At 42.8% G+C, this 16,282-nt stretch overlaps 1 protein-coding gene across 1 annotated transcript in view; it reads right to left on the reverse strand.

Annotated features, from left to right (window-relative positions):
• The window catches only part of PHACTR1 (phosphatase and actin regulator 1), a 396,386-nt gene that overhangs the window by 148,503 nt on the left and 231,601 nt on the right, over window positions 1–16,282 (reverse strand). Inside the window, exon 3 of the mRNA XM_084850304.1 lies at window positions 3,201–3,365. Within this exon, the coding sequence (XP_084706430.1) occupies window positions 3,201–3,365 (165 nt within the window). The remainder of the gene's footprint in view (window positions 1–3,200; window positions 3,366–16,282) is intronic.

Consider the following 16,282-nt stretch of genomic DNA (forward strand, 5'->3'; position numbering starts at 1 on the left):
TACAATAAATTCCTGTATACCCATAGGGGTTTGTTGCTATTTTCAGTACTTTAGGCCATGGCCACATGGGAGCTTACTGTGCTCTGAGTCTGACACTTTAGCATTGAACTGGAAACTGCAGGAAGCCATGCCTGAACATCAACAACAAAAGCCCAGTTACAATGTGGCACAGGAATTTTGCAAGCAGACACTTCTTCATCCCTATTGGCTACACATAAGCAGAATGAGGTGGTAGAATCCTGGAAGTATACCAGTCCAGTTTACATTTCCATACTTTAGAATGCTCTCCTACATTAAGAAAAACAAAACAAAAAACCTCCCAGTATATAGTAAACTAGCATATGGTCATCATTATTTTTATTTAGCATGATCAATGTACATATCACTTTCCAGAGTATAAGTCAACAAAAGAGGTTTTACACCGAGGAGTTACAATCTACATTTTGACAGAGGGAGATGGAAATGCAGAACAAGCAGGAGTTTTTATTAACCTCCTTGCCCGCTCACCTGATTCCCTAAAAAGTACACAAACAGTCCCAAAAGCTTCAGTAGAGCTACTGCCATGACTCCATCTGTTCTCAGGTGTTAGGGCCTCCTTTGCAGTTTGGTGCATGCAAAGTGGTAAAGGCAATTTGAAGATTTCATCTTACAAACTGCAGACTTTCCCTTCATGCCCAGGAACATCTTTTCTCTTCTCTACCACCTCTTTAGCCAGTCTGAAGAAGAGAACTGAGGAACTCAAAAGGTTGCTCGCTATTTTGAGATGTTGGCAGTATATCACTGAAGCCTGGCTGCTGGGAAGCAAGGGCTGGAGAGCACTATTATGTTGCCTTCGTGCCCAGCTTGTGGGCTTCCTGAAGGCATCTGGTTGGTTGCAAAGATAGATGGATCTTTGGTCTGATTCAACAGGGCTCTTCTTAGGACATTTTAGTTGGACCTCAAAAAGGTACTACTCTACTGTTACTTTTGGATTTCCTCCCCTAATTAATCAACATAGCTATCCGGAATTTCTGTATGTGAATGAGTTCTCCATCTCTCATGCAAATGAACATCGCAGGAGAAGATCCAATTAATACCTTGGCTAGTCTCTCTAGGACGTAGAAAATTCCTTTGGAGCAATTTCTGGGACACTTAAGGCTGTGTTACCTTAACTAACATAAGAAGAGTCCTGCTGGATTAGACCTAAGGCCTATTCAGTCCAGCATTCTGTTACCACACAAGCCAACAAGCTGTCTTTGGGAAGCCTCAAGCAGGACATGGCAGGTTTGCTCTGTCTGGGGACCGTTTTAAGCCCCCTTTAAAAATGGATGTTAGCCACACCAGGCTCATTCCACTTTAGAAATCAGGCCAATGCAGGCCTATTCCATCCCAGGGAGAAAGCAGAAGGAGGGGAAGAAGACTGAAGCAAAAGTAAACTGGAGAAGAATAGGTACACTGACTGCCTGACTTGTTGTTTCTTTAGACCAGGGTGGCCCTTAGCCTAATTTCAACAGCCCTCTACATGAGATCAGTTCAGAACTCTGGTGAGAGCGGTCTGTCCCTTCTCTTACAGCCTGCTGAGCAGAACGGAAAGAAGAGGGAGAGGGAGAAAAGGGGGTGACAAAGAAGTGACCCCCCACTTTTGTCTCTGGCTCTGCCCATTGCTGGCTTTGCCCCTACCTACCACCAAAGTGTGGCCTCTGACATATTACCCATGAGGGAATGCGGCTCTTGCTGAAAAAAAAGGTTGCCCATCCCTGTTTTAGAGTACCCCTCCCTTTCAGTAGGCCAAACTGCCATCAACATTCTTTGAGCTCACAGGCTCCTAGCAGGCAGTTTGGGGTTTGTTAAAATGTCTTTTTTAAAAAAAAATTCACAAGCTTATGTACTTCTGTCTCCCTAGGGCATCCCCAGAACATGAAGAAGTTATGACTTTATTTGGGTGGGGGACACTGTTTTGCTTCCAAACCAATCTGCACTCAGTCACCAAAGTGTGGTATTACAGGGAATGATTGGCTCTGAGGCACCTGTGCAGAGTCCATCTGCTATGTGGTCAAGTGCAGCATCAGTGTGGCACAGGGATCAAGCGATTTGTGGGGACTGGTGAGCACCAAAGATCCACAAAAAAACCCACTGTGTGTGGACATGTCCTTACAGTTGTTGATTGCCTTATAATAACTGTATCCTAGCAGTCAAATTCGGTGTCCCATCAGGTTAAACGCTCTCACATTAAAACGTGATTATTCACACCCATTTTCCCCATTGCAGTGCTTCATCGAATGCTCACACTCGGTTCACACTCGAGCGTTGTGCTGTTTTCCTGCGCGCGCTTGTCTGATCTCGGATGCTACGCGGGGTCGGCCCCGGTCAGTAGTTGGATGGGCGACCGCCTGGGAATCAGGCTTCCTGCATTGAGCAGGGGGTTGTTGTATCCCTTCAAATGAGACTAAGTTTTACCCTCACCTATCCCCTGCTCCGGATATGTTTTTTTTTAAATTAAGGTGTTTTTCTCGCAGAATCGGGAATTCCCCACAATGTTTTTTCCCCTAATTGAAGCATGATCTTCGAAGCTTCGAAGATCATGCCTCAATTAGAAAAAAAAAACATCACGGAGAAGCCCTGATTCTGCGAGGAAAACGCTGTAATTAAAAAACAACAACATCCAGAGCGAGGGATAGGAGGGGGAAAACTTAATCTCATTTGAAGGGATACAACAACCCCCTGCTCAGTTGAGGAAGCCTGATTCCCAGGCGGTCTCCCATCCAAGCACTGACCGGGGCCAACCCCGCTTAGCTTCTGAGATCAGACAAGCGCACGCACATCCACCCCTTTGCTTGTTGCTGAGGAAATGGGGGCTGCTGAGGAAGCTATGCGATCGGTAGCCGGAAGAAGACATGGGGCCATCAAGAACTGTGACTGGACAGGAGGGAAATACAAACACTGCCATATATGGACAGGCGGGGGAGAGGACTACGACCGGATATGGTAGTGAAGGCAGAAAATCAGAGCACATTAAGGGGAAATACCGGGATATTAGGGTATTGAAAGCGGGAGCACGGAAGTGGGAAATTCCGGTTCCAATTCGAGGCGGCTACTGTGTAGTGTGAAAGGTGGGCGGTGAAACCTCATTGGAAGTGGAAAAAGGCGGTAAGTGTAGATCCAGCCCCTGTTCTGCTTGTAAAAGTGAAGTATCATCCCGCATCAAGAGAAAGCTATCATACCTGCTGATGTGTGCTTGAACTTCTCACTCTTCTTCTTCCTCCACTTCCATGGCTTGAAAAGTCTTCCTAGGGTGGCAAACTTGCTTCTCCTCCTGATTGGAGGGGTGTGCGTGCCTGGAACCAGCGAGTCCGAGCGCATTGCAGCCAGTCTTTCCACTTCTTCAGCTGTGTTTTCCGCAATGAAAGAGGAGGAAGAAAGGGGGTGAGGGGAGGAATGTCAGTAAATTAAATGGACGACATTTTCCTTTGCCAGAGAGAAAAGTTTTATTTTAAAGCCAAGTTCACATTATGCTGACAAAGGTTTAGTATTAATAGTAACACTTGCCCTTTTGTATAACACCTTGCAGTCAAGTTCACTGATAATCTGGGAAGGTGATCCTACACTTCCAAAATATATTTTATCCTCAGGATTATATAAGCGCTTCATTTACAGGTTGCCTTTAAATAAAATGAGGAGAACTAAAAGAAAGACAACTGTCCTGGGTTAAAAACAATAACAGAAGAATAAAAGAGGAAAGAAAAAGGGAGCGTTGCAGAAGCACGTCCCAGCTTTAAACATTTAAGCAACTGCTGAAAAAGATGATAAATGACACCTCCCACCCTTTACAAATATTTTAAGCAACCATGGGGAGGATGGGGGCAGAGATAAAATGTGTGTAGCACTTATGAAGCGGGGAGGGGAAGAGAAAGCTACGAGCTCTGTAATTTACCTTCCTCAGGGCTAAGCTACTCAACAGCAGAACAACCCTTTTCTCACCTCTAAGTACCCACTAACAGGCCCCACAAATCCCCTATGATTAAGGCAGGCTTGCAGGCCCGAAAGTATAACTCCCAGGCAGGCTTCATCAGTCATCACCTCTCATTTCGGAACTTTAACCCACTGAAGCCACCACACTGGAAAAGAGACTTCCACCTCACAATCCTTTCCACATTTTCCCCAACCAAGTTCAATGGGGTTGCTCCCAAGAAAGTGTGGCTAAGATTGCAGTTTACTTCTCAGTAAATATTCATAGGATTGAGCTGCATGGGGTTACTTCAAAACATATAAAATCTACTTTCCCAACCTGGGGCCCTCCAGATGTTTTGGACTACAACTCTGAGGATTCCTGACTACTGGCCATGCTGGCTGGGGCTGATGGGAACTGAAGTTCAAACAATCTGGAGGGTGCCGGGTTAGGGAAGGCTAATACTGTGCGCGCGTGTATGTGTGGAATGTGGTATGTCTGATACATGATAATCCCTTCATTTAAAGCCGGGGTGGTCCTCCAGATGTTTTGGCCTACAGCTCCCCTCACCCCTCACCATTGGCTATGATAGCTAGGACTGATGGGAATTATAGGCCAAACATCTAGGGAGCCAAAAGTTTTTCTCCTCACCATAAATCACAATAGTATTATGTGAATAATAACCTTGAACTACCTTAGAGTTGTTGTGAGGTTTTTCCAATAGGAAGCACTTTGAACATTACACTATTTAAAAGCATAATATAAATGTCAGGAATTATTATTACTACTTTGTAGGCATATGTTCTGGTGTAAGTAAATTTACTTCTGTCACTCTCATTGTAGAAGGAAAACAAAGGGGAAAATACATGTACTGTTTTATTTCTTGGTACTTGAATTTATTTGAATCCCCTTCTACTTAGAGTAGCCAGATGCAAAAGAGGACAGGGTTCCAGCACCTTTAATAGCTGTGCAGAATAGCTGTTCTGCACACCATTAAAAGTGCAGGAGTTCTGTCCTCTTTTATATCTGGCCACCCTCTTCTTCTTCCCTTCTTTTCCCTCCAAAATTAAAGTGCCACAAGTAAATTGTTGAATTTAATTGAACCAACACTGAAGCATAAAACCTCAACCATGTAAATTGCAGGAAAATATGGCTCATATACTTAAAATAGGTTGCAAGTTCTTCAAGCTAACTTGCAAGGGTTATAGAATCCACGAAAGCCATAATCATCTTCTTTCTTCTGTTCTTCCATGCGTAAAACTTATTTTTCCCCTACTTAAATTTTCTTTAGCTTGCCTTGAAATCTTAAGGTCTCCATTTTTATATAATTCCTCCTCATTTGGAACAAAGCATGGTACATCTGTTTTTCATTACAGTGTCTGGCTGTTATAACTAAAGGCTAAATAGGAAGAAAAGTTGTAGATGGGATTTTGTTCAACTGCACTTGGCTGAAGACAAACAAAAAGAGGAGAAACAAAGATCTATTCTATTATTTGGGGTATTAGGAAATGTTTGGGTGTGAAGATTTTTGTGATGTAAAAGTTAAATGATAGGGCCACTTCAGCTGATGTAGCTTTTTACATGAAAGCACAAAGCACAGCTGACTTGCCTAGAGACAAGTTTGTTCAAGCAGAGAGCATTCTGGGATGTGATGTCATAAGCATGAATTTAGGCTTGCTGAATCAACACTCTCAAAATGGCTGGGTTGTGCTGAGGATACAGTGAGGGGGGAAACTCATCCCAAACTCCTTGGTATATTTTCCATTCAATTTTTCTGTCCTCAACAATATTTTAGACCACTTTGCTCTCTCTACAGCTGCTTTCCCCAACCTGGTGCCTACCTAATGTTTTGGACTATGACTCACAGCATTCCCGACCATTGGCCATACTGGCTAGGTCTGATGGGAGTTCTAAGACATCTGGAGGGCACCAGGTTGGGGAAGGCTGCTCTACAGGAACATGGGTTGGTTCCATATTTAGTATACTTAGAGTAGATCCACTGAAATCAATGGGACTTAGTCATGACTAACTGAAGCTCCTTTGATTTCAATAGATTTGCTCTAACTAAATCTGGAAACAACCCTATGTAATTAAGGGAAGTCCAATTTTATTGAAAGAACAAGCACCCTGTGTCATTATACATTAAACAAACCATGCCCCATAGTTGGTGTTTTTCCACTGTTGTATTGAAGAAAAACAACTATTGGGAAAATATGGGCTAATGTGTGGATTGAACTGCTTTACTGGGCTAGGAACTGTGCAGAGAATAAAAAACATCTTTCTTAGCCAGCTGGGAATAGTACTGTGAGGTTGCTATTCAACCTGACTTCTCTAATAAAACCCATCACTGACAAACATTAAAGCAGCAAGTGCATCATGTCCACACCACCACCTGCTACCACTTGCTTGTGCTCAATTCCTCAATGAGTTGCAATTACAGCTGCAAAAACATACGTTGTGTCACAGTTGCTAAGCGTATTCCTCTCCCACCAGTTTTCAAGAAGGTTACACTAATTGTTTGGATACTTCTGAGGCAATAGTGAGCTCTAGTAGAGTGGATGTGTTTTATAAAATCCCTCTGAATGATCCATACCATAGACATGATGTCACCCCCCAAAAGTAACACTTTAGATGTTTTTATTCAAGAAAAAAGCTGATTGTTCACTTAAGCAGAAATATGCCGAATAACATATTCAGAGAAATATTAAAGATTTTCTTGTGGTAACAGGTCACAGAATCTTCACATTATTAAGGTTGAAATACTAACCTCAGGTACTAGGGAGTGAGTCATATTGAACAAAGTAGAACTTACTTCTGAGAATTATTTTATTTATTCACTTCAAATATTTTTTGGTTGCCTTTCAGGGCAGAAGCCCTCCCAAGGTGGCATACAACAATAAAACACATAAAACTGAGACAATATTAAGAACAATAAAAACATAATAAAAACAGCAACAAAAACAGCAACAACAGCAATCATATCGGGAAAAGGTCAAAGTAAAATAATATATTTTCAAAGCCTTCTTAAAAGCCTACAATGATCCAATGACAACTTATTCCAGGGGTGAGGGGCCACTGCAGACACCGCCCTCATGCATGATCACCCACCTGCTCTCACAGGAGAGTAAGCATGCAAAAGGTTGCATTATATCATTTCTACAGCGCTTCCCACCAGAGGACTTCATAATTCTTTACTGCAATCTAGGGTGGCCACTTACATCACACCAATTCTATCATTTCTACAGCTTCCCTTTCACTGAAAACTATGGTAATGCCTGATACATACCCATTTCTCAGAAATCATGCTATCCTAAGAGGAAGGGTCATGCTTCATCTTTCCAAGTTAAATATAATCCTAACTACAAGTTATGCCAATACAAATAACAAAGTTTATAAATAACAGCATTTTTTCTGAATTTAAAATTTACTTCCTACTTCTCAGTTAATTGCTAGATGGCAATAAGTGAGTAGGAAAACTTAAATGTTTGCATGTAGAATACTGTGTCAATAAAATATACACCATACATAAAACTGTAAAAAAGAAAAAAAAACAACTCTTCAAGCAGGTGAAACCATGCTACAAAAAAGATTGACATTTTTAAACTGCCTTTGCTACTTTAGATTATCACAGGCCTCCTAACTATAAGACCACAATAGTAATGAGCTAATTGTCTGTGGTGCTTCAGTGGAATTTATTTTTAGGTCTACTGCATAAAAGTGCTATAGAAATTGTTGCAGACATGATCCAAAGTTAAACACTTATTTCAGTGGGACAGATAAGGACATATTTTACTCACCCACTGAAATCAATGGGATTTAAATGTCCTTAACTTTAGTTAGATTGTGCATAGTAACTCGAAGAGAAATGTTGCCCAAAGCTTTTAGCACTCTTGGAGTTGGATTAAAATCGTGAAACTAATGAAACTGTGTTGTCAGGCAGTTTTCCATGATAATGCAAGTCTCCATAGGCTGTTCTAAGCTTACTAGGATTAAATCAAGGACACAGAGTTGTTTGTAGATCATCCACTTTCAGAAAATTACATTGGATGCAGTAGATGCAAATGACTGCGATAATATAAATGCGTGCTCTTCTCAGGGCCCTTCCTCTTTAATAGCGTAGACTTTATGTGAAAAACTAAAACCCGTGTTGTGTCACATTGACCTTCTTTCTAGATGTGGCAAAACAGACACTGTCAATGACATTTGCAGAGAAGGGATGCTTGGAAGGGATACTTGAGTGGGCTTCAAGACTTGATATCAATCTTTTACAATAAAACATGCAAACTTCCATTTTAAAATCCCTTTAAGAAGGAATTAAATCTGCATCAATGGCTAGCACACTATAACAGAATCACCTTGCCAATCAGAAAAGACATACTAAAAAGAAACAAGAGCTTCGGTTATGGGGCCGATACAGAATAATATAATTCTATATTATATAAATATATAATATTTATATTATTATAGAAATATAATAAATGAAATGAAATTAAATCAATGAAATGAAGTAATTGGAGCTGGATGGAATTTACCTAAAAGGTCAGATGTGCATATTTAATCCTTTAACTAAAAATTAAAAATAGCCAACATAACCCAGATTTTTTAGAAAAAGCATCAAAGGGGCATCCAGGAAATTATATCTCTCAACATAACTTTTATCCCAGGTAAACTGGTAAAAAGCATGATTAAGGGCGCAATCCTATGGCTGCTAGTCAGTGACTGGACGGCCATATGATTAGTCAGTTCCTGGAGAACTGCCTCCCTGCCCCCTTCCCTGCCACCTCATAGGCGGTGGGGATCATCCCTGGGCTCTGTGCTTGTAAGAGAAGCGTGAAGTGGGGCAAAAACGGGCTGTCCCAGGGGCAGGGAGAGGTGAGGAGTGCATAAGTGTTGGTACGACGCTTCCTATGTGTTGTCCAGCCTCCCAACTCTGCACTCTGATGTCCTGCGGCTAGACAGCTGAAATTGGCTTTCTAGCCACGAATGCAGGGTGTCTGGAGCATGGAGGAGATTATCACCTCTGTGCTCCTCCTGCTGTGCACTGGCTAGGCAGTCACCTCTGAGGCTGGAGGCAGGTGCCTCTCCACATAGGGTTACGCCCTCAGAGTCTACAGTTTAAATATTGAAGAACAGACCTTGATGAGAAAGAATCAGCATGGCCTCTGCAAAATAATGTACTACTGCATCAACCTTTTAGCATTCTTTGAGATTATGAAAACTGTAGTTAGACATGACCTGGTAGTCATTATACAGTCAGGGCTGGAAATATTGGAACAAGGATAACTGTTTTGGCAGTTGGCCTCTGTACACCACCACATTGAAGTTGAAAGGAAACACACCCAGATGGGAGCGAAGTCAGGACTTTCAGCTGTAATTTTATTATTTATTTATTTATTAAATTTATTAATCGCCCATCTGACTGGTCACCCAGCCACTCTGGGCGATGTACAACCCCCATAAAACAATTTAAAACAATAAAATTTTACCATAATTTTTTTTTTTTAAATACCCTAACCCACCCCAAATGCCTGCCTGAACAACCACGTTTTTAATGCACGACGGAAGCTCATTAAAGTGGGGGCATGACGGAGTTCCCTAGGGAGGGAGTTCCACAGAGTGGGGGCCACCACAGAGAAGGCCCTCTCCCTCGTCCCCACCAGTCTAGCTGTCCTGGCTGATGGGACAGAGAGAAGGCCATCTGAGGCTGATCTTGTTAAGCGGCCTGTCTGGTGTTGCTGGAGGCGCTCCTTAAGATAGGCTGGGCCGGAACCATATAGGGTTTTAAAGGTCAAAACCAACACCTTGAATTTGGCCCGGAAAACAACTGGTAACCAGTGCAACTCCTTCAGCACTGGAGTGATGTGATCTTGCCGGCGGCTGCCTTTAATCAGGCAAGCCGCCGCGTTCTGTACCAGCTGCAGCTTCCGAACCGTCTTCAAGGGTAACCCCACGTAGAGCGCATTACAGTAGTCTAAACGAGAGGAGACCAGGGCATGTACTACCGATGGGAGCAGATGGTCGGGAAGGAAGGGGCGCAGCCGCCGTATCAGATGGAGTTGATACAGCGCTGTCCGGCTCACAGCTGACACCTGAGCCTCCATGGACAGCTGGGTTAATTCAAGGGGTTTGACAAAAGTGGGGCGCTAACCATTCAGGAAGGACAGCCAGTGGCATACACACACACACCCATTGTTGGTGGCTCATAAGTAATGGAACAAATGGCTGACAAGCAGCTGCATGGCCAGGTGTGGCCTGTTTCCTGGGTTGTTGTTGTTGTTCAGTCGTTCAGTCGTGTCCGACTCTTCGTGACCCCATGGACCATAGCACGCCAGGCCTTCCTGTCCTGCGCTCTCTCCCGGAGCGTGCTCAAGTTCATATTCATTGCATCCGTGATGCTATCTAGCCATCTCATCCTCTGCCGTCCCCTTCTCCTTTTGCCTTCAGTCTTTCCCAGCATCAGGGTCTTTTCCAGGGAGTTTTCTCTTCGCATTAGGTGGCCAAAATATTGGAGCTTCAGCTTCATTATCTGTCCTTCCAATGAGCACTCAGGGTTGATTTCCTTTAGGATGGACTGATTTGACCTCCTTGCAGTCCAGGGAACTCGTAAGAGTCTTCTCCAGCACCACAGTTCGAAAGCATCAATTCTTCGGCGCTCAGCCTTCCTTATAGTCCAGCTCTCACAGCCATACATTACTACTGGGAAAACCATAGCTTTGATTAGACGGACCTTTGTCGGCAAGGTGATGTCTCTGCTTCTTACTATGCTGTCTAGGTTGGCCATAGCTTTCCTCCCAAGGAGCAAGCGTCTTTTAATTTCATGGCTACAGTCACCGTCTGCGGTGATCTTGGAACCCAAGAAAGTAAAATCTGTCACTGCTTCCATTTCTTCCCCTTCCATATGCCAGGAAGTGATGGGGCCAGATGCCATGATCTTCGTTTTTTTAATGTTGAGTTTCAAACCAGCTTTTGCACTCTCCTCTTTCACCCTCAACAAGAGGCTCTTTAGATCCTCTTCGCTTTCTGCCATTAGGGTGGTATCGTCTGCATATCGGAGGTTGTTGATAATTCTCCCAGCAATCTTAATTCCGACCTCTGATTCATCCAACCCGGCCTTTCTCATGATGTACTCTGCATATAAGTTAAATAAGCAGGGTGACAATATGCAGCCTTGTCGTACTCCTTTCCCAATTTTGAACCAATCGGTTGTTCCATGTCTGGTTCTTACTGTTGCTTCTTGACCCTCGTACAGGTTTCTCAGGAGACAGGTAAGGTGGTCTGGTACTCCCATCACTTTAAGAATTTGCCACAGTTTGTTGTGATCCACACAATCAAAGGCTTTAGCGTAGTCAATGAAGCAGAAATAGACATTTTTCTGGAATTCTCTTGCTTTCTCCATGATGCAGCGAATGTTGGCGATTTGATCTCTAGTTCCTCTGCCTCTTCTAAACCCAGCTTGTACTTCCGGTAATTCTCGGTTCGCATACTGCTGAAGCCTAGCTTGTAGGATTTTGAGCATCACCTTGCTGGCATGTGAAATGAGCGCAATTGTGCGGTAGTTTGAACACTCTTTGGCGTTGCCCTTCTTTGGAATTGGAATATAAACTGACCTTTTCCAGTCTTGTGGCCACTGTTGAGTGTTCCAGATTTGTTGGCATATTGAATGCAGCACTTTAACAGCATCATCTTTTAGGATTTTAAATAGCTCGGCTGGAATACTGTCATCTCCGCTAGCTTTGTTGTTACTAATGCTTCCTAAGGCCCACTTGACTTCACTCTCTAGGATGTCCGGCTCAAGTTCAGTGACCGCACTATCATGGCTATCAGGGACATTCAGATCTTTCCTGTATAGTTCTTCTGTGTATTCTTGCCACCTCTTCTTAATCTCATCTGCTTCTGTTAGGTCCCTGCCTTCTTTGTCCTTTATCATGCCCATCTTTGCACAAAACGTTCCCTTGAGATCTCCAATTTTCTTGAAGAGATCTCTAGTCTTTCCCATTCTGTTGTTTTCCTCGATTTCTTTGCATTGTTCATTTAAGAAGGCCTTCTTGTCTCTCCTTGCTATTCTCTGGAACTCTGCATTCAGTTGGGTATATCTTCCCCTTTCTCCCTTGCTTTTCGCTTCCCTTCTTTCGTGAGCTACTTGTAAAGCCTCATCAGACAGCCACTTTGCTTTCTTGCATTTCTTTTTCTTGGGGATGGATTTCGTTGCTGCCTCCTGAACAATGTTACGGACCTCCGTCCATAGTTCCTCAGGCACTCTGTCTATCAGGTCTAATCCCTGAAATCTATTCCTCACCTCCACTGTATATTCATCAGGGATATGATTTAGGTCATACCTGAACGGTTTAGTGGTTTTCCCGACGTTCTTCAATTTAAGCCGAAATTTTGCAAGAAGCAGCTCATGATCTGAGCCACAGTCAGCTCCAGGTCTTGTTTTTACTGACTGTATGGAGCTTCTCCATCTTTGGCTGCAAAGGACATAATCAATCTGATTTCGATATTGACCATCTGGTGATGTCCATGTGTAGAGTCGCCTCTTGTGCTGTTGGAAAAGAGTGTTTGCTATGATCAGCATGTTCTCTTGGCAAAACTCTATTAGCTTTTGTCCTGCTTCATTTTGTACACCAAGGCCATGCTTGCCTGTTATCCCGGTGATTTCTTGACTTCCTACTTTAGCATTCCAATCCCCTATGATGAAGAGGACATCTTTTTTTGGTGTTAGTTCTAGAAGGTGTTGTAGGTCTTCATAGAACCGATCAACCTCAGCTTCTTCGGCCTCAGTGGTTGGGGCATAGACTTGAATTACTGTGATGTTGAATGGTTTGCCTTGGATTCGTACTGAGATCATTCTATCATTTTTAAGATTGTACCCCAGTACTGCTTTTCCCACCCTTTTGTTGACTATGAGTGCTACTCCATTTCTTCTAAGGGATTCTTGCCCACAATAGTAGATATGATAGTCACCTGAATTAAATTCGCCCATGCCTGTCCATTTGAGTTCGCTGATTCCCAAGATGTCGATGTTCAATCTTGCCATCTCATGTTTGACCACCTCCAGCTTACCTTGATTCATTGATCTGACATTCCAGGTTCCTAAACAATATTGTTCTTTACAGCATCGGATTTTCTTTTCACCACCAGACACATCCACAGCTGAGTGTCCTTTCGGGTTTGGCCCAGCCGCTTCACTCTTTCTGGCGCTACTTGGAAATACCCTCTGCTCTTCCCCAGTAGCATATTGGACACCTTCCGACCTGAGGGGCTCATCTTCCGGCGTCATCTCGTTTAGCCTTGTGATACATTCCATGGGGTTTTCTTGGCAAGAATACTGGAGTGGGTTGCCATTTCCTTCTCCAGTGGACCACATTTTGTCAGAACTCTCTGCCATGACCTGTCCGTCTTGGGTGGCCCTTCACGGCATAGCTTATGGCTTCATTGAGTTACGCAAGCCCCTTCGCCACAACAAGGCAGTGATCCATGAAGGGGTGTTTCCTGGGTACCCCATGATCAATCAAGAAGATAAAAGGCCTGGAGGTGGTTCTGAGTGTTACATTTACATTTGGTAGCTGTTCACTGGGTCTCCCAAGATGAGGTCCAAAGAGGTGTCCATGAGAGTGAAGGAGGCCATCCTTAGGCTGAGGAAACAACATAAACCCATCAGAGAAATGGCAAAAACATTGGGAGTGGCCCACACAACAGTTCAGAACATCCTGAAAAAGAAGGAATTAACTGGCAAGCTCAGCAACAGCAAAAGGCCTGGAAGACCACAGAACACAACTAAAGTGGATGACCGCAGAATTCTGCTCATGGTGAAGAGGAACCCTTTCACAACATCCAGCTAGGTCAAGAATGCTCTTGAGGAGGTAGGCATGTCATTGTCAACATCTACAGTCAAGAGACGGCTTTATGAATGTAAATACAGAGGCTTTACAACAAGGTGCAAACTACTGGTAACGTTCAAGAACAGACAGGCCAGATTAGCCTTTGCCAGCAAACACCTAAAAAAGCCTGCCCAGTTCTGGAATAAGATTCTTTGGACTGATGAAACCAAGATTAACTTGTACCAGAATGATGGGAAGAGAAAAGTAGAGAAGGAAAGGAAAAGCTCATGATCCAAAGCATACCACATCATCTGTCAAACATGGTGGAGGCAGTGTTATGGCATGGGCATGTATGGCTGCCAATGGAACTGGGTCACTGTTGTTTATTGATGACCTGACTGCTGATGAAAGCAGCAGGATGAATTCTGAAGTGTATAGGGCTATATTTTCTGCTCAGATTCAGCTGAATGCTGCCAAACTGATAGGACACCGCTTCATATTACAGATGGATAATGCCCCAAAACATACAGCAAAAGCTACCCAAGAGTTTCTCCAGGCAAAGAAGTGGGATGTTCTTCGATGGCCAAGTCAGTCACCTGATCTCAACCCAATAGAGCATGCTTTTCACTTACTGAAGACAAGACTGAAGGCAGAAAGACCCACAAACAAGCAGCAGCTGAAGGCAGCTGCAGTAAAGGCCTGGCAAAACATCTTGAGGGAGGAAACTCAGCATTTGGTCATCTCCATGGGTTCCAGACTTTAGGCAGTCATTGACTGCAAAGGATTTTCATCCAGGTATTAAAGGCAATTCTTAAGTTTGAAATGATGTTGGTTTGTTCCATTACTTATGAGCCACCAATGATGGGTGTGTGTGTATGCCACTGGCTGTCCTTCCTGAATGGTTAGTGCCCCACTTTTGTCAAACCCCTTGAATTACAGCTGAAAATCCTGACTTCATTCCCATCTGGGTGTGTTTCCTTTCAACTTCAATGTGGTGGTGTACAGAGGCCAACTGCCAAAACAGTTATCCTTGTTCCAATTTCTGCCCCTGACTGTATATGTGAACTTGCAAAAGGCTTTTTGACAAAGTTGCTCAGAAAAGAAAAGTGAATTGTCATCGGATAAGTGGTACTATTTAACATTCATAAATGCTCTGAAATCAGCGGTGAGGAGTAAAGCAGCAGTTTGCACCAAATTATTCAAGATGGTGGAATCCCAACCAATTAAGAGCTTCCAAATAGATGTTTCCAAATTGTGTCAGAGGTGAACAAAATGGCAGATGAAATTCACTGTAAAGACAAAAGGCCATACCCTGTGAACAAAGCCAAATCCTTTCTTATTATGGACAGTCTTGGTTGTGACTACCCAATGAAAGTATTGTGGATGTAGAATGGAAAATTTACTGGGGAAAAAAGAGTTCAGTATGCTATGGCAATAAAAAAGAAAGAAAATTAAATGTTAGGAATGATTAGTAAGGAGGGTGATATTAAAACAGCAGGTATCATAATGCCATAATATCCATCTGTGATGTGGCTACATTTCTAATGCTGTGCTGCATTCCGATTGCCTCTGCTGCAAAAAATATATAATGGAGCTGGAAAACTATTTTAGTTTAGAAAAAATAGATTAACACAGAGAGACATGATAGAGGTTTAAAACTTATGAAAAGATGATTTTCCAAACGTCTTAACTTATATCTCTCTGAAAAGAATTTGATCTCCTGTATAGTTGTTTGTTTCATGAGATTCCTTTGGGGGCTAGTTTCAAGGCTTCATGATAGAGGGAAGTTGCCAGCATTCATGCCACTGCTTCCTATGATATCCAATGGACTTCTATAGTATTCCCAACTGAGTAGTTACATAACATCTGTTTTTGCCACCCCTGTGATGATATTAGCAACCTTTGGCTACATGTCCATCTCCATTGCCCTGCAGAAGCCATCACAATGATGGAATAGACCATTGTACAAAAGACAGATTCTATGAATTTGCTTCTAAATGCATTGGAGGTGGAATCTGTGGGATATGCCCATGGAAATGTTTGTGGAGATGAATTCAGTCATAGGAATTTTTACATGAAAAAAGATCATCATTATGGCAGAACAAGGCATCATATCCTAGATCTTCTACAACATACAATTATTATCTGAGTTTTGATGTGAACTGCAAAGCTAGGGTGAAGTGTATAATTCTTGATGGATTAAGCAGTCAGGGCAATAGTGCAACTAGAGACAAAATAAATGTTTTAAAGACTGTTGCTGGAAGGACCTCTATTTTATTCTCACTCTCCACATTTTATTAGAGTAAGGTGTTTGCTAATCCCTGTTTTGAGTTTAATTCATGTGCTAGACTGTGTGGTCTCAATGAAGGCAAAATCCGTACAGCCATTGCTGAGGTTTTCTGAAATCATAAAACTGCTTTCATTCATATATTAAAAAAAGTTTAGATTTGTACGTCTACTACTAAAGCTGCAATTATAGCATTTTCAGCTTGGAAAAAAGTGTTTTTGACATTCATCAGACATTTCTTTTTGAGCA

This window comes from Heloderma suspectum, chromosome 4 (assembly GCF_057233095.1).
Source record: "Heloderma suspectum isolate Gila_16-S chromosome 4, 16-S_ref, whole genome shotgun sequence".
NCBI classification, from domain to species: Eukaryota; Metazoa; Chordata; class Lepidosauria; order Squamata; family Helodermatidae; genus Heloderma; species Heloderma suspectum.